The sequence below is a fragment of the Oryx dammah genome, unplaced genomic scaffold, assembly GCF_014754425.2.
Source record: "Oryx dammah isolate SB20612 unplaced genomic scaffold, SCBI_Odam_1.1 HiC_scaffold_24, whole genome shotgun sequence".
In the NCBI taxonomy this organism is placed as follows: Eukaryota; Metazoa; Chordata; class Mammalia; order Artiodactyla; family Bovidae; genus Oryx; species Oryx dammah.
Window position 1 is genome coordinate 18,264,984 of NW_024070208.1, and position 19,543 is coordinate 18,284,526.

At 41.3% G+C, this 19,543-nt stretch overlaps 1 protein-coding gene across 1 annotated transcript in view; it reads left to right on the forward strand.

Annotated features, from left to right (window-relative positions):
- The first annotated feature begins 11,575 nt into the window (after positions 1–11,575).
- RB1 (RB transcriptional corepressor 1) overlaps positions 11,576–19,543 on the forward strand; it is a 119,029-nt gene continuing 111,061 nt past the window's right edge. Inside the window, exons 1-2 of the mRNA XM_040266921.1 lie at positions 11,576–11,905; positions 14,641–14,767. Of these exons, the coding sequence (XP_040122855.1) occupies positions 11,772–11,905; positions 14,641–14,767 (261 nt within the window). The 5' untranslated portion in view covers positions 11,576–11,771. The remainder of the gene's footprint in view (positions 11,906–14,640; positions 14,768–19,543) is intronic.

Genomic DNA, 19,543 nt, shown 5'->3' on the forward strand with positions numbered 1-19,543 from the left:
TATATAAAAATTAAGCTAATTGATATTTAGATTATTGTACCCATCAATGGCAACCCACTCCAGTATTCTTGCCTGGAGCATCTCATGGACAGAGGAGCCTGGTAGGCTACGGGGTCGCAAAGAGTTGGACACGACTGAGTGATTTCACTTTCACTTTCACTTTTCACCCATCAACTACAGAATACACATCTTTTAAAAGACACAGAAGATTTTCCAAGACAGACCACAGGTTGGGCCATAATACAAGTCTGAATAAATCTCAAATGACTGAAATAAAACAGTATGTTTTTTGAGCTTCAGTTCAGTTCAGTTCAGTTCAGTCGCTCAGTCGTGTCCAGCTCTTTGCAACCCCATGAATCGCAGCACGCCAGGCCTCCCTGTCCACCACCATCTCCCGGAGTTCACTCAAACTCACGTCCATTGAGTAGGTGATGTCATCCAGCCATCTCATCCTCTGTCATCCCCTTCTCCTCCTGCCTCCAATCCCTCCCAGCATCAGAGTCTTTTCCAACAAGTCAGCTCTTCGCATGAGGTGGCCAAAGTACTGGAGTTTCAGCTTTAGCAGATTCAAATTAGAGATCAATACAAAAAAAAAATCTAGAAAATGCTCAACTATTTTTGTGTACTTGTTTTTATCAATTCCTGTGAAGTAAGTGCTATGATCACTAACTACAATTAAAGATTTGTCTATTACTCCCTTAAGTTCTGTCAATTCTTACATCATGAATTTGAAGTTATATTTTACATATGCATATTTTAAAGTATTATATCTTCTTGAGTGATTCTTTTATCATATGAAATATCCTTTTCATCTCCGATAAAACTCTTTGTTCTGAAGCCTACTTCCTTTTTTTTATTTGGCTACACCAAGTCTTAGTTGTGGCATGCAGGATCTTTACTTGCAGTGTGCGAACTCTTAGTTGCAGCATGTAGGACCTAGTTCCCTGACCAGGGACTGAACCCGGGCCCCCTGCATTAGTAGCGCAGAGTCGCAGCCCCTGGACCATCAGGAAGTCCCAGTCTACTTTCTTTTATATTAAAATAGAAGCTCTAACTTATGTTTAATATTTTCATGGCATATTTATGTCCATCACTTTAACCTAGTCACGTCTTCATATTTAAAGTAAATCTCTTATATTACTTCCCTTGTGGCTCAGCTGGTAAAGAATCCACCTGCAATGTGGGACACCTGAGTTCGATCCCTGGGTTGGGAAGACTCCCTGAAGAAGGGAAAGGCTACCCACTCCAGTATTCTATACAATCCATGGGATTGCAAAGAGTCAGACACGACTGAGTAACTTTCACTTTCTTATATTAATAAAAAGCATATTGTCATGTCTTGCTTTTGTATCCTGCTTTTTAATTGGAGTGTATTTCTTTTTCAGTTATGTCTTTTTTTCATTTTTTGGAGATTGATTGCTCTGTGATTAAAATATGTACTCTGATGAACTAATATTATACAACTTTACATATAATGCAAGAATCTCACAATAATGATTGTATAGATTCATAAATTAAAACTATAGTTTTTTCTTATCATAGAACACCATAATAGAATTGCACAAGTCTAAACTTATTGTATAAAAATAAAGTGAATGAAGAGAGACAACCTGTGTCTACACATTATTGTTCATCCTACATGTATTAATATTTGCACTTTATCACTTCTTCTATGAACTGGACATTGTGTGAGTGTTTGTGCTCAGTTGCTAAGTCATGTCTGACTGTTGCAGTCCCATAGACTATAGTTTGCTAGGCTCCTCTGTCAATGGGATTTCCCAGGCAAGAATACTGGAGTGGGTTGCCATTTCCTTTTATAGGGATCAAACCTTTGTTTCCTGCACTGGCAGGTGGATTCTTCATCACTGAGCCACCAGGGAAGCCTGAACTTGACATCACTGAGTGTTAAGCACAACTGTTAATAACTGCTCAGTCTTATGAAAGCATCTTTCAAAAGACAATATAAATGACCCTAATCTCAGAACAAACTTCTGGGATAAAGAAGACAAAGAATTTATGTTAGGGATTTCCCTGGCAATCCAGTGGTTAACACTCCATACTTCCAAGGCAGGGTGCACAGGTTTGCTCACTGGTCAGGGAACTAAGAACCCACATGCTTCTTGGTGTGGTCAAAAGATGAAAAAGAAAAAAAAATCTGTTAACCCCCCCCCTTGTTTTTTCCCTTGTTTGATACATAAGATAGATAAACAAGAGATAAGATTTTTCTCCTGAGACATTAAATCTCCCACATTTCTGGGTTATGCATGTATAGGTATTGTCTGGTCCCTCAACATCTCATTCTTCACTGCCAACTGAAAAACTCTGGGACCAGAACTTGCTGGGCAGTCTAAAGGTTAAGACCCTGCTCTTCCAAATGCAGAGTCATGGGTTCCATCCCTGCTTGGGGAACTAAGATCAGGGACTACAGATGTCATAGACGAGGCAACTCCCATTTGATTGAAGACAATCCCCAGTCAGCACTCACATTAGCTGGGGGAATGAGTGACCATAGAGAAATGAGATTTAAGTGAAGCACCAACAGCATCCATCCACCTCTACCCATGGACTGTAGCCTATCGGGCTCCTCTGTCCTTAGAATTCTCTAGGCAAGGATACTGGAGTGGGTAGCCATTCCCTTCTCCAGGGGATCATCCCAACCCAGGGATCAAACCTTGGTCTCTTGCATTGCAGGCAGATTCTTTACTATCTGAGCCACCAGGGAAGCCCCATTCATCCACCACAAGGGGCTAATTCTATCTCCATTCTTTATTTCTTGTACCCTTATATTTTAGTTGTTGGGGGCCACAGCATCATATATGAGCAGTCGGCTTGGTGCTTATACTGCATTTTGCAGAAAGGTTCCTGCAGTCTGGAATGTGCTAAGTCTGGAGTGTTCTGTTAATGCAATAAGATCTATCTAATACAGATGTGTCCCATAGTAAAACCAGAGGGGCCCCTGGTCATGTGTTCATTGTTTCTCCTCTTTTCTCATAAAATGGATTCTTTGATCTGAGCCATTATTATGAGAGAAATCATGTCAATATATTGTTGTTCTTCAGTTGCTAAGCTGTGTCTGACTCTGTGACCCCATGAAGTGCAGCATGCCAGGCTCCTCTGTCCTCCAGTGTTCCCTGGACTTTGCTTAAATTCCTGTCCACTGGGACGGTGATACCCAACCATCTCATGCTCTGCCTCCTCCTTCTCACCATGCCTTCAATCTTTCCCAGCATCAGGGTCTTTTCCAATGAGTCAGTTCTTCACATCAGGTGGCCAAAGAATTGGAGTTTTAGCTTCACCATCAGTCCTTCCAATGAATATTTAGGGTTGATTTCCTTTAGGATCGACTGGTCAGTATATTAGGCTTCCATAAATTGAGTTGTGGTGCTGGCAGAGGCACTGAGGGCCAGGAAGCAAGCTCATAACCACATTAGTCACCAGTTCTGATAAAGATGAATCACTGCCTCCTTTAGGGATGAATCACTATCTCCTCCTTCTCAGTGTAATCAATCTGCCATCAAGTGGCGGACGGTCTTCTCAAAGAGTAATGCCTCATCAAATGCTCAATTTTGGCCTCTGCAAATAGCAAGTTGGCAGTTCAGCAATGGTACCAGCTAGTAATCTAGCTAGAACAGAATTGGTAAGGAGTCCATATTTTTGGACCCATACAAGACTTTCATCCCTGCCACCATGACCTTTCTATCACAGGATCTAGCTGATACCACAAATTATCTTGTTCACCTGGTGCCCGAGGACCTCTGCTGTGGTAGATGCTCTTTGGTGAAAATGAACATGAGATACAAAGATAGAAATGCTTTATTCTCATTCCCTTAGATCCATCCACATTCTGTTTTCCAGTGACTTAACCACAGAATGTGGTGTTGAGTCAAAACCCCATTTGTCCCCATTCTAACTGGAGTTTAGCCTGGTGCCAAGTCTTTTAGCTTGGATTCTCTAAAAAACAGAGCCTGTCTTTTAGCTTGGATTCTCTAGAAAACAGAGCCTGAGGGCCATTTGAAAGAAAAAGGAGTGAAGACAAGGGAGTGGGCAGGGGAAGAGGGGAAACTAATACTGGGTTGCCAAAAAGTTTGTTTGGAAGATCTTATGGAAAACCTGAACAAACTTTTTGGTCAACCCAGTATAATAGTGTAGTACTAAACTGTCTACCCAACTGACTGTTCAGTGTTGTGGGCACATGCTAGGCATGGGGATATGCTAGTTAGCAGAACAGACGTCGATCTACCCTCATGGACAGACCTGGCTTTTTGAGCATGTAGACCATGCAGTTCTGTAACACTCCATGTTAGACGGGCCTGATTTAAAGCTCTGTTGTCACCATCTTGGAAGTCTCAATAATTTACGAACAATAGGCTCTACATTTTCATTTGACATTGCGCTCCATGAATTATGTTATCTGATCCCATTAATATAAATTATGGTTTAGTAGGGGAATTGATCACATTTTCTCTCCTGAAGAGTGTGAACTGGTGGCATGGAGAGAAGGTTCTTGTGGCAGGAGAACAGAACAAAGAGATGAAGAATAGCAGCATTCACAGTGCCTGCTGCTGGATGGGTGGCAAAATACAAGGATGCAGCAGCAGGGAATCTTTTTTTGGTCTTCTGCACTTTTCCCCCCTAAACTAATCATCAGTTCAGTTCAGTCGGTCAGTTGTGTCCAGCTCTTTGCGACCCCTTGAATCGCAGCACGCCAGGCCTCTCTGTCCATCACCAACTCCCGGAGTTTACCCAAACTCATGTGTATCGAGTCAGTGATGCCATCCAGCCATCTCATCCTCTGTCGTCCCCTTCTCCTCCTGCCCCCAATCCCTCCCAGCATGAGGGCCTTTTCCAAAGAGTCAACTCTTCACATGAGGTGGCCAAAGTATTGGAGTTTCAGCTTCAGCATCAGTCCTTTCAATGAACACCCAGGACTGATCTCCTTTAGGGTGGACTGGTTGCATCTCCTTGCAGTCCAAGGGACTCTGAACAGTTTTCTCCAGCACCACGGTTCAAAAGCATCAATTCTTTGGCGGTCAGCTTTCTTTATAGTCCAACTCTCACATCCATACATGACCACGGGAAAAACCATAGCCTTGACTAGATGGACCTTTGTTGGCTAAGTAATGTCTCTGCTTTTTAATATGCTATCTAGGTCGGTCATAACTTTCCTTCCGAGGATTAAGTGTCTTTTAATTTCATGGCTGCAGTCACCATCTGCAGTGATTTGGGAGCACAGAAAAATAGTCAGCCACTCTGTCCACTGTTTCCCCATCTCTTTGCCATGAAGTGATGGGACCAGATGCCATGATGTTCGTTTTCTGAATGTTGAGCTTTAAGCCAACTTTTTCACTCTCCTCTTTCACTTTCATCAAGAGGCTTTTTAGTTCCTCTTCACTTTCTGCCATAAGGGTGCTGTCATCTGCATATCTGAGGTTACTGATATTTCTCTCAGCAATCTTGATTCCAGCTTGTGCTTCATCCAGTCCAGTGTTTCTCATGATATACTCTGCATATAAGTTAAATAAGCAGGGTGACAATATACTGCCTTGACATACTGCTTTTCCTATTTGGAACCAGTCTGTTGTTCCATGTCCAGTTTTAACTCTTGCTTCCTGACCTGCATACAGGTTTCTCAAGAGGCAGGTCAGGTGGTCTGGTATCCCCATCTCTTTCAGAATTTCCCACAGTTTATTGTGATCTACACAGTCAAAGGCTTTGGCATAGTCAATAAAGCAGAAATAGATGTTTTTCTGGAACTCTCTTGCCTTTTTGATGATCCAATGGATGTTGGCAATTTGATCTCTGGTTCCTCTGCCTTTTCTAAAACCAGCTTGAACATCTGGAAGTTCACGGTTCACGTATTCCTGAAGCCTGGCTTGGATAATTTTGAGCATTACTTTACTAGCATGTGAGAAGCGTACAATTGTGTGGTAGTTTGAGCATTCTTTGGCATTGCCTTTCTAAAACCTGAATAATTCAGGTAAACTGAGTAGGTTTCTATTTCTTGAAATCAGAAGGAATCTAAGCACACACATGTGGGAGGTGACTTAAATCATGGGAATGAAATAGAGCAAGAAAAGAAGAGAGATGAATATCTTCTAGGCCAGTGCTATCTCACAGTACCCATAAAGGAATGATCTTTCTAATTTTAATTTTTTGTGAAAAATAAATTTTTGGAAAGTAAAATATGGAAAAGCACTAGAAAAATGAAATGAAAACAAAAATGGCACACCAAACACAAGCTCACTCACACTTTCAAGTATTTCAAACAGACATAAAACTGCATTTCAAAAAACAGAATTAAAACAAAAAATAACATAAGATAAAAGGAAAAAACTATAACAACTGCACTTTGTTCACTGAAAGTGTACAGATAGGTGATCAATATAGAGAATAGCTAATACACCCTTCATTTTCCATCATTCCATGGTTTAAACAGAAGGTTGGCAGTGAAGTGACAATTTCCTATATTAAATACTATAACAATATTTAATATTTTAAGTCTATTAACATTTAAAGTTTTTAACATGATAAATGGATGTTTTTCTTCCTTGTTAAGTCCTCTAATGTAGCTTGGTTGCTGACAACACCACTAGCATAATGTATATTTAAATTGTTTCTATTTTGTTGTTGTTGTTGTTGCTATTTTCCGTTGTTTTTATTTTTATTTTTTGGCCACACTGTGGAGCAGTTGGGATCTTAGTTCCCTGATCAGGGATCAAACTCACACCCACTGCAGTGGAAGCAAGGAGTCTTAACTGCTGGATTACCACAGAAGTCCCTAAACTGTTTCTGTGCTGTATTTAAGAACAGTAATAGCAGAACAATCAGTCTCTTAAAGGTATGTTTAAGGAAACAGAAGAAAAGACTTTACTTTTTTTTTTTTTTGCCACGAGGCTTGCGGGATATTAGTTCCCCAAGGAGGGATAGAAACTGGGCCCTGAAAGCAAAAGTGCTGGGTCCTAACCACTGAGATTTTAAAGCAAATTCAGTAAGCTCAGATATTCATTCTTAACTTTTATTCCAAATGAAGCCAATGATGCTTTATTTTAAAAATTCATTTTCAATTTTTTATCAGTAGCCTGTTCCAAAGATTTATTCTACTATATTAATAGTCACATTTAAATTATCTTTCAATGAAAGAAATAGATTCTGGATTCATGAATTCCCTATGTATGTTTATTTTCATAGAAAATAAAAATTCAAAATGTTTTCTCAAATTCATAGATTTTTTTATATTTTATGTATAAATGCCACTGAAATTTGATGGCCTTCTTGCTTCATCAGTCAGTTCATACTTTCAGTACTTTGCTATGAGATATGGCTGTGAACTCAGTAGATGGGGCATTACACTTCTGAGCAAAGTTAATACAAACACTCAGATATTTAATTCTTTGGAATTACTTCTCTGGTTATTATTCAGTTTACTACTATCATTACTAACCCACTACTGATATGTCTTTTCTTGACAAGACAGAAAAGGCTTATTTTGCCATCTGTAATTTAGGGTTAAAAATAAATGACACAAATTTTACTTCCCAACTTTAGCTGTGAATTTCAAAAACAGGCTTGATTAAAAATGAAAATGGCTGCAAAAATAAAATGACTGTAAAAATAACTAGTTATAAATGGAAAAATTTACATTTCCACATATTTTTATTCACTTTTGGCTTACAGTTGACAAACTCACCTTAAAAATTTCCCTCTTTCACTAATGTGGTCCTATAGCACATGACGAGGACACAGAGCTACAGTTCGTGCCACTGACCTACTACTTGTCACGCAAGTTGGAGAAAATTGAACCACTCTATACTCTGTATAACCAGAGGTGTCCAACGATCACATGCTTGGATACTGCTGAAATGTTAAACTCCTATAAATGCTGTGAAACATTTACTCTTTTTTTTTCATGTTTATAGAATGCTAATTATATTTTTATGACCCTCATGGACTGTAGTCCACCAGGCTCCTCTGTCCATGGAATTTTCCAGGCAAGAATACCGGAGTGGGTAGCCTTTCCCTTCTCCAGGGGATTGTCCAAACCTAGGGATCGAACCCAGGTCTCCTGCTTTGCAGGTAGATTCTTTACTGTCTTAGCCAGCAGGGAAGCCTGAAACGTTTACTCTTAACTTCTGTCCTTATCTCCTTGTGTACTAAACACAAGTAGTTTGCAGACTGGCACTAGTCCAAGAACCAGCACTGCTAGGAGAAGGAACAGTAGAGGAGTTTGTGAAGTAACAGAAGAGAGGAGGGGAACAAGGAGACCACGAATTTGTGGAAGACTATGAAAGCTTTAAGAGGAAGTAGTTCACTGTGTTAACTGCAATAAAGGTCAAGTAGGTTGAGACCAAAAGGAAGCCATGAATTGACAATTAGGACACTGGTGACCTTTGAAAGAGTGGTTTCAGTGGAGTCCTGGAGACAACACTAGCAGGCTGAGGAGTTGCGAGAGAAGCGCAAATGGGGACTACCCTTTCAAGAAGCTAGATGGGAAAGAAATGGGGACAGTGTGGTAGTTTACAAAGAGGTTGAGGGGCTTCCCTGATGGGCCAATGTGGTTAAGAATCTTAACCTTCCAATGCAGGGGACAAGGGTTTGATCCCTGGTCCTGGAACTAAGACCCCACATGCCACGGGGCAGCTGGTCTGTGTGCTGTAGAGCTGGTGGTCTGCAACCAGAGAAGGCTCACGCACCACAATGAAGAGGCTGTGCACCAGGACAAAGAACCAGCACAGCCAAAGAAAAAAAAAATCAAAGAGAAAAGTCAAAGGCAGACTTCTTAGACTAGGGAAGACTTAAAAAAAAAAGTCTGATATCACTGAAGGGGCCTCAAACTGAAGGGAGTTCTGTTTCAAGGTAGAAAATCTAAGAAAGAATTTTTTTTTTTGGTTTTACAGTAATCTTAAAACTACTATGAAGGTGCAAAAAGATCAGGGAAAACTTCCTTGGAGAATCTGTAGACTTTCTAACGCTTCTTTGGTAATGCAACAGAAAGCTGTGGGAGGAATACAAGGATTTTAATTGACTCAGTTTCTCCTGAGTTTTGTATAAAGACTTGATTTTGGCTACACCAAACAGTGTGCATGACCTTAGTTCCCCAACCAAGGCTTGAACCCATGCCCCCTGCTTTGGAAGCACAGTCTTATCCACTGGATTTAATGCTCAGAGACTTAACCAGTGGGAATTCCCAAGACTTTAAATGTATCCATGGTAAGATACACATCCTTTTGTAAACTGAGAAATCTCTGAGCTATCATAAATATGGTAAACTCAGGTATTGACAAAATGGGTTTAATAAAGCAAGTCATATCTATATATGAAGAGAGTTTACTTCAGTTCCTAGACTTTCCTCTGCTTTCACTCCATCCTGAGTTTTAGCAAAGAAGCATTTACCGTGTGCCCAACACCATGCTAGGTACTAAGGCTACATTAATGACTGGTCTCTATATGGAAGGAGTTCACTGGAGCAAAATTATTGGTTTTGATGCTTTTTGGTGGAAACAACTGAAAACCCCAGCTCCATCAAGGTCAGCTCCAGGGCCAGTCAAATCAGAGGCTCAGTCATGTCACCAAAGACCCAGATTTTCTGATATTACTACTGAGCCATCTTAAGCATTTCTGCCTCATCCTCAGGTCAGCCTGTCTTAAGTCACTATGGCTGCAGCAATTGCAAGTGACACATTCTCAAAATAGTTAAGGGTATAACTATGTCATCTGTATCTCATTTTAGAGGCACCCAGCAGACTATCTTTGATCTTGCAAAAACCAATACTGCATCTTACAAAAACCAAAACTGTATACTGTGTTCCTGACTACTCCACTCGAATCCTGGGAAAGATGAGCAGAATTACTGCTGTAATGGTATTTGCCCTCTGAAGTTGGGTCTGGGCATGGACTCTCACTCCTGATAAACTTTGAGTCCCCAGGAGAGAGTTTCTGAACTTAGGCAGAACTTGTTGTTGAGTAGGCCAATAACGGCTAACCCCTTTTCACATTCTGGCATACACCATAATATACACAGAAAATGATAATCCATTGTATGGCCCACAGGGATAAACCCAAGAGCTACCACTTGCCTGAAGGCGTTGGCTGCCTCAGCCCTGCTCAGCTGTTCCAAGGATGAGGGAATTCACATCAGAGCACAGCTGTATTTTATTCATAGCACCTCATTTGGGAAGCTCCGAGCGGGCAACCCACAGCATCTGCCAGTGACACAAAAGCAGATACTCAAACTAGGCAATCTATTAGCATAAGTAAATACCAAGAGACAGGAGACACAGTTTCTAAGTCAATGTTTGACCATAGTAATTCCTGCAAACTCTTTTCTGGTGTCTTTGTGCCTTGCACATGCTATTTCTCTCTTCTTGGTGTTTTCTTTAACACAACGGTATTGGCTCAGACGGTAAAGCGTCTGTCTACAATGCGGGAGACCTGGGTTCGATCCCTGGGTTGGGAAGAGCCTCTGGAAAAGGAAATGGCAATCCACTCCAGTACTATTGCCTGGAAAATCCCATGGACAGAGGAGCCTGGTAGGCTACAGTCCATGGGGTCGCAAAGAGTCGGACACGACTGAGCGACTTCACTTCACTAATGGATAAGTAGTCACATATATCTCGGTTCAAAACCTCTACCACCCATCAGCTGTGTGTGTGTGTAAGTAACTCAACCGTATCTGATTCTTCGAAACGCCAAGGACTGTAGCCTGTCAGTCCATGGAATTCTCCAGGCCAGAATACTGGACAAATGAATTAACTCCTCTGAGCCTGTCTTCCCTATCCAAAGTGTAATACGACTACAACTCATTTTAAAGGGCTGTTTCTGAGGATTCGGTAAGATAATGAGATAAAATGGCCAGAACAATCCTCTGTGCACATAGTAAGTCCTCCTTAGATGTGAAGTCCGTCTGGCAAACTTCTATTCAAATGCCCCTGCTCCTCTGAAGATGTCCTTTAGGCGTTTCGATGGTGCTTCCTGGTTTTACGCTACTATTAAAACCACGCAGCACCTTGTCATCAGTTCTTTGCCCGCAGCCCCCACCCCTCTTCCCTCAAAGAACTCTCAAAAGGCCAGTTTCGTCGTCCCAAACTTGGTCTCCGCTAGTAGTGGGCAAAGCCCAGCTCCTCATAGGTGTCCCAGAGGGAGTTTGTTTTTGTTTTGGCTGACTTCGCTTAACGGATTGGGCGGGAGGAGCGCGGGCGAGCGGGAGGGCGCCGCCCACGGAGGAGAGGGGCGTGCCCGCCCCGGGTGCGCTCGCCCGATACTCCCCGGCGGGGGCCTCGGCCGCAGCCCCGCATCCACCCGGCTATAGCGAGGGAGCCCGCGCGCACACACCGGGCCAGGTAGCGCCCTTACCCGGCCACCCACGCCCGCAGGGGCGAGTTTCGAGGTGAGGCAGGCTCTGGCGGCGGCGGCGGCCGCTGCCTCCGGGCGGGCGCCTGGGTTGCAGGCCCGGGGCTGCCCGCCCGCCCGGCCCGCGCCTCGCCTCGCCTCGCCTCGCCTCGCCTCGCCCAGCACCCCGGTGCCCTCCCGACGCCGGCGGGCCCGGGAGCCTCGCGGACGTGACGCCGCGGGCGGAAGTGACGTTTTCCCGCGGTTGGACGCGGCGCTCGGTTGCCGGGCGGGGGAGGGCCGGCCCGGTTTTTTTCTCAGGGGAACGTTCAAATTATTTTTGTAACGGGAGTCGGCCTAGGACGGGGCGTGCCCGAGGTGCGCGCGTCCTCTCCCTTCTCCGGCCCCCCTCCAGCGCCCGCCGGCGCCTGCCCTGCGAGCGCGTCATGCCGCCCAAAACCCCTCGGAGAGCAGCCGCCGCCGCCGCCGCCGCCGCGGAGCCCCCGCCGCCGCCGCCGCCGCCGCCCCCTGAGGAGGATCCCGAGCAGGACAGCGGCTCCGAGGACCTGCCTCTGGCCAGGTGAGCGGGCCGAGCCACCGGCGGCGGGCGGCGAGCGGGGAGGGCGCCCCGAGGCTGCGTCGGCGGGCGCCGCGGCGTCTAGGCGGGGGCGCGTCCCCGCGGGGCGCGGGTCCCGGCGGGAGGACCGTCCCCCCTCTACCACCCCTCGCGGCGGAGCGCCGGGAGGGAGCTGACAGGGGTCTGGGTGCGGGCGCCGCCTGGGAAGGGCGGCCGGGAGGGGGTCTCGGCTCCAGCTTGACAGGTGTCGGGCGGGTGGGGCTCGGGTCGCTGAGCGAAGTGACAGGTGCCGCCTTTGCTCCGCGAGACGGCCCTGCGCATCCGGCGGGTGTTTCGAGACCCCATCATAGGCAAAAGAGAAAAATAGAAAAGAACTAACTGGTGTTTGCTGAATGGGTTTTTCTCCCCGTTGAGATTTGTAGTCCTCCAGTGGTCTTTTGACTTTCTGTTTTGGTCTCTAGCGATGCAACAGTTGGAAGTGTCCACCCGCCCCCCCCCCCCCGCCCCCGGGCGCGCAGCTCTGTCTGAAGCCCAGTCCCGGGAGAGACAGTCAGAAAAGCCTTGGATGCAGCGGCAGACATGCCCGCGGACGTGAAGGGCAGGGTCCTGGGTGTCAGTTACCCCCCAGGAAGCTCGGCTGAGGCGCCTTGTGGCGTTCTCTTAGAAGGGGGTTTTCGGTCTTGGGGATTCACGGCCATCGGTAGTGACTGGTGGAACGTAACTCTTTAGAAAGGACTCGTGCCTGGGCAAAAATATTGTGAGACGTTTAGGCCAAGAGCTTAAAAGTTCCTAAACTTTTCTCTTGTTTTCTAGAACTCTTCTTGCGTATTTTCGTTGGCTTCAGCGTGCCTCGTTATTTCTTCCATTTTGCCTTTCGGCTTTGAGCCAGCAAGGATCCTGGTGTGCTTGTTTTTTTTTTTTTTTTTTTCCTGTTTGTTTCGTTTGTTGGAGTACAAAACGAGTGTTTTTGTGCTCACGTGGAATTATTTTTCTTCTCGTAAGGGGATTCTAAATTTTAAGCAAGTGTACGATAATGCAGTGGAACGTGACAGGGAGATAATGTATTGCAACATCTTATTTTTCTTGATTGTGATGCTTTATGGTTAGAACCAAAAATTGAACGAGTATAATTATCCATTATTATTGTCAGAGTTGGCCCTGCTTTGAGACTGCACATCAATTACAGGGAAATGGGACTCCTTTCTGTCTCCCTCCTACAGTCCTAGCCCATCAGCAGGCCCTATTTCTCTCACCTCCCCCTGCACTAAGAGAATCCGGGACAAATTGTTAAAAGGTTGGGAAAAGCTTTTGGAAATGGCTTGTGAAAGGCTATTAGAAATTCATATATGACTGTCTTATCAATTAAATATTCTCACTAGTGGGGGGAAAAAAAAAGAAAGCTCAGGGATGTTCTAGGAGAAGACATTAGTTTCTGATTAAACTCTGATATGTCCAGTATTTTCCAGTTTCCTTTTGGTAAGAGCAGTGAAGTCTACTGCAAAGAACCCTATGTTATCCACAGAGCTTGGAAGCATTCTTGAATATTGTAGAGTAACCAGAAATATTGAAGTTCTGGCCAGCACCTGGGAAAAGAAAGTCTTTTTTCCTTCTATTTTCTAACACTTCATTTTATATACTTTTAAATGATGAAACTATCATGAATTCTTTAAGTCAGAACCATGCAAGATAAAGCCTGTTCTTGATCTGTCCTTATCTATAAAATGTGTCCTTATGGGCTATCAAACTACGGGTTAACTATTTAACAAAGATAGAACCACTGCCTGGCAGTCTGAAGCTGAGAACTTTACCTGGGGTGGGTTCAGGGCCCAGTCGAACTGCATTTCCAGTGATGGAGCCCATGTCTGCTTTGAGAATTGAGAGTTTACTTAAGGGAAGCAGCACACCATCTTCATTCTTGAGATAACCAAAAGTTAATTATGTTTCAGAGAAGGGTTGGCAGTCTGGAATAGTGCTCAAGGGCAAGGATTATAGAGTTAGATTATTGGGTTTCTATCAGGGTTTCTGACATACTGTTTGTGATTTCAAGTGAGTGCTTTAACTTCTCTGATTTGGTATTTATCTGTAAAACAGGGTAAGAGGACTTACCTAATAGGCTGATGTGGGGATTCAATCTACCTTCATCTAAGGTACTTTGTGTGGGATCATAATAAATACTAAAAAATTATTAGCGATTCCTTGTACTATTATTATTAGAGGTCAAGTAGACATTAACTGATTGAAAAAGAATTAGCCAAGAAGAGTTTTTTGACTGCCTGTCTTATCAGGAAGAAAGGCTGAATTTAATCATCATCTAAGAACTACTAGTAAGTAGATTAAATAAAACACTGTGAAGGGTAGACTGCATTTTAGCAAAAGTTAATGATATTGAATTGGTTTTGTAATATTATCTATTGCTTTCCTCTTGCTATTAACCAACCCAACTTTCCCAGTTTTAGCTCTTGTACTTACTTTAAGCTACTTTGCTGCTCTGAAGTATGTGATTCACCAGACCAGCAAACATTTTTCACTGTGTCGTATTACCATTCTGGAAAGACTGAAAAAGATAAATATATGTTTAAATTCTACGTGTAATTCTTTTCAAAGATAAATAAGATTCTAAAGTATTTAGTGATGCTCTCTTTCAGGATAGTGCTGTTCTATGCAAACTATTGAAACAATATTTATTTAATTAATTTGATTGTAAATATGTACCTATTATATATTTTTTCATTTGGTAGGCTTGAGTTTGAAGAAACTGAAGAACCTGATTTTACTGCATTATGTCAGAAATTAAAGATACCAGATCATGTCAGAGAAAGAGCTTGGTTAACTTGGGAAAAAGTTTCATCTGTGGATGGAGTATTGGTAAGGAATGTCAAAAATTTTTGAAAACATTTTCTTAATTTCAGAAATAATTTTTAATCACCATAGACAATTTGGAAAGTGGAAAATTATAAAGCAAAGCTACTAATAATCCTATTATCCAGAGGTAATTTATTTCTGATAACATTAAAAATTAAAACCCAACTCTCCATGTAAGCACTTCACCAAAGTATTTTAAAGCAAACCTTAGGTTTCATATTTTATTCATAAATAGTTCATTATGCTATAAAGACTTTTTAAAAAACAAAAAATGACTCATAAAATAATTTTTAATATCATAATATATAATCAGTATTGAAATTTCCCGATTACCTTATATTATTTAGAATTCAGAATCTTGATAATATTTTGATATTCCATTTTTTTCTTGAATACATATGCATATATATTCAACATCTATGTATATAATAATATCACTAGCAAATAATTATTGACACTGTATATGTACTGGAGAATATTATAAGCATTTTGCAAGTAACTCATCTGACAAGCCTTTAAGAAGTGAAGTATAAAATCCTTATTTTATATGTAAAATGTAAAATCTTCATTTTATAAATGAAGATACTGAAGCTGAGTGAGATTGAGTAACTTAACTAAGGATTCCGACTAATAAGATCTAAAACACAGATTTGGGATCATACATATATATGTAATTACATGTAGTTTTGTATCTTAAAAAAATGTTTTCTTCTTAACATGAGCATTTTATGTTGTTAAATATTTTTTGATATATTTGATAATGTCATTTCCAGTGGTGTTATAATATTTTATCCATTAGATGTATTCTGATTTGTTAGCTTTCTGTTATTTGACATTTCCCTCCCAACTTTTTGGAGCTGTAAAATAATGTGATAAACATCCTTATTCGTAAGAGAGATACCTGGTGCAAATTAAGTCTTCAATTATTTGTTAAATGGATTAATGAGTGAATCTCTGATTATTAGGATAAATTCTTACAATTTGAATTACTGAGTCAAAAGCTATGAACATTTATAAAACTATTGGTAATTTTTGCTAAACTGCACTCTAATCACTTTTAATGAGTTTACATTTTCATTCAGCATTGTATTAGAGTACACTGCTGACTTGTTTTTTTACTGATCCGATCAACGCAGCAAAATATGTTTATATACATCCCATAAAAATACTATTTATAACTGTTTAAAAAAATCTCTAGTGTTTTAGTCTGTTTGGACTATTAAAATAAATGCCTTAGACTGGATAGCTTATAAACAATAGAAATTTATTTTTTACTGTTCTGGAGCTGGGAAGTCCAACATCATGGTGCAGGCAGATTCTGGGTCTAGTAAAGGCACACTTCTTTATTCACAGGGAATTCACAGATAGTGCCTTGTCACTGGCCTCGGTTGGCAGAGCTGGTGGGAGCTTTTGCTGGCCTCTTTCAGAAGGGCACCGATTCCATTCATGAGGGCCCTTCCCTCCTGATCTAATCACTCCTGAAGGCTCTACCTCCTGATACCATCTTGTTGGGCATCAGGTTTTCAGCATCTGAATTTGAGGGGGACACAAGCATTCGGTCTATCAGTTCAGTCTATCAGTCGTGTCCAACTCTTTGCGACCCCATGAATCGCAGCACACCAGGCCTCCCTGTCCATCACCAACTCCCAGAGTTCACTCAAACTCATGTCCATCGAGTCAGTGATGCCATTCAGCCATCTCATCCTCTGTTGTTCCCTTTTCTTCCTGCCCCCAATCCCTCCCAGCATCAGGGTCTTTTCCAATGAGTCAATTCTTCGCATGAGGGGGCCAAAGTATTGGAGTTTCAGCTTCAGCATCTGGTAATAAAAAAAAGAGAAACCTCACAATTTTCAAAGATCTGAACATACTTTAGAAATACATACTAAAAAGGCATTCTTGAAGTATCTTGGATGAATGACTTTGGTATTATCATATCAAAGCACCTAATATATATTTCCACTGATTTGGGTACATCATGTACAAAGCCATTTCTTTGCATGTGCTGTTAAAGAGAGTCATCACTCCTTCACTTCTCTCTCTTCCATAAATACTAGGCTTTTAGTTTTCAGAAAGTTGAGAAGGGGTAGTTGATTATAGACAGTATTGGTAAGTGCAGATAGTTGCCAATTTTTAAGTGAGTTGTGTTCCAGATCTCTTGAATGTGGAAGTCACTCAGTTGTATGGAACTATGATCCATGGAATTCTCCAGGCCAGAATACTGGAGTGGGTAGCCTTTCCCTTCTCCAGGGGATCTTCCGAACCCAGGTCTCCCACATTACAGGTGGATTCTTAACCAGCTGAGCCACAAGGGAAGCCCAAGAATACTGGAGTGGGTAGCCTATCCCTTCTCCAGCGGATCTTCCTGACCCAGGAATCCAGACCTCTTAGTAAGTATAATAAGGTAGTTAGATTTGCAGGCTAGTTCACAGGAAACTTTTTTAAAAAGACTGAATTCTAGCAGTAATAGTTTTGGGCTTCGGCTTTCATATATACATATATAAATAAATAAATGTTACTGCTTTTTATCCTACCCTTTTCTTTCTCCTGGCTTTGTCCCTATCTTCCATGGGAACTGGCATAGTTTAAAACTCATCTCCTGATGATGCTCTTGATGGGGACTAGGAGATGAGAAGTCATTCCTGGTTGTGTGCTGAGGAAATTAAGAAAGGAATTTCATGTTACATTTGGAACTTGGGGCATCTTTTCGTTGGGTGCGACAGGATGATGTTGTATTTTTCTGTTACAGTTCACCAGACTCTTCCATAGAAATGTTATTTTCAGTGATAGTTAAGTTTTTGAGAGTTGGCCTGATAATTTAATCTTCATTTAGACAGTAATTTCTAAGGGAGAATGAGACACAGTGAGTACTGAGAAGCCAGAGAGTGAAAAAATGAGCCTGTCTCTGATGCAGCCATTCTGGTTGTACTTGGCTATCTTCTTTGAAACAAGAAGAATGTGGTCACTCAGGGTAATTTTTGGCAACTGAAAATAGGTAATGTTTATTGAAACAAAGGATGGGTTAAGAGCAAGAATTTGTCATGAGACTGGACTGACTCAAGTTTCAAATCTACCGTTTACTGCCTCTGTGATCTTGAAAAGGTACCTAAAATCTCCAAGTCTCAATTATCTTATTTGTAAATGGAACTAACAATAATTTCTGGGTCTTGGAGTTATTTGGTAGATTAAATTCATGCATATAAAGCATTTATTAGTGTAAATGAGTGCTTATATTTGGTCATGCCAGCAGAATATTTTTACTAATGAGCTACTGCAGAAAATCTTATATTAATATTTTTTTAAAAGAATTTAAGGATCAGTCAAAATGGTTGAAATTTTCAATGGATGTATAGTGATTCTGACGTGGCACTTTCATTAAAATTCACATTTTTAGGTTCTTGAGAGTAAAAAAAAGTTGTTTATACATGCAGGAAAGCATATATTAATCCTTTTAAAGGAAAGGTTTGTGGTATTTTGTCTAGAAATTTCTCCTTTTTGTATAAATGTTTAGTAAGTGTGTAATATGTGGTTGCTGTCATATGATTAAATTGTGTTCATGCTGCTTACAGCATATGAATAAAATAAGAAATTGGTCAGATGTACTTCTCATACTGTGACTTATGGTAAATCAGTTGTTGGAATATTGGTTTTCTTTCTGCATCTTGAATGACAGTGTGGCAGAGAAGAAATAAACCTTGGACCTCAGGGCAAAAAACTCTTACTGTAGTTGTAATGTAGCTATATGATTTTGGGCAAATTGGCTAATCCCAATTAACCAGTTCTCAGTTTGCTCATAAGCAGAAATGATATCTGAATATCAGCCTTTTAGGCTTTTGCATAGGGGGGTGTGTGTGTATTTGTATGTTGGTATGTTTATTTGTGTGTGTATATATTCAAGGGCTTTGAAATATATTACCCTTGATAGAAGCATTTTAGAGGTAATTACATTTAGAAAGATAATTGAAGAGAATAGTTTGGAATTAGAGTAAAACTAGGCATTCTATTTAAGCTGTGCTACAAAAATATGAAGAGGTTTCTTAATAACCTTAGCAGAATATATATTTTAAAATTATATGTAATGAAAAATTTCTTTACCTGTAATTTTTTAGTCCTTAGTTATATATACACCCTATCTATTTGAAGATGGTGCTTATATTCTGATTGCTTGTGGGTTTTGCTGAGCAAAATACATTTAAGAACATGTTTGTGTGTGTGTCGTCAGTCGTGTCTGACTCTTTGCGACCCCATGGACTGTAAACTGCTAGAGAACATGGGCGTGAATGTTACGTTTGTATTACAGATGTAGGATATCTGCAGGTTCGTTTATTTCTGATTCTACTTCTAAGATTAATTTCTAAAGACATTTTATTTTGGAGACTTTCAGATATTTATATAAGTAGGTTAAAGAAAATCGTCTGAACTCTCACATACCTCTTAACCAGCTTCAGTACTTATCAGTCATGGCCAAACTCTATTTCTCCCTGACTCCAGATTTTAAAGTAAATCCAAGATATGATGTTTCATCTATACATATTTCAGTATGTATGGGGGGAAAAAAAGAACTCTTTAAAACAATGACCACAAGAAATTTCCTGGTGTTCCTCTGATCAGGATTCCACACTTCCACTGTAGGGGTCATGGACTGAATCCCTGATTTGGAGACTAAGATCCTACAAGCTGCACCAGAAGACAATCCCCTCCAAATAACAGAAGCACCACAGTTCATCACACCTGATAAAATTAATGAAAATTCCTTAATATCAAATATCCATTGTTTGAATT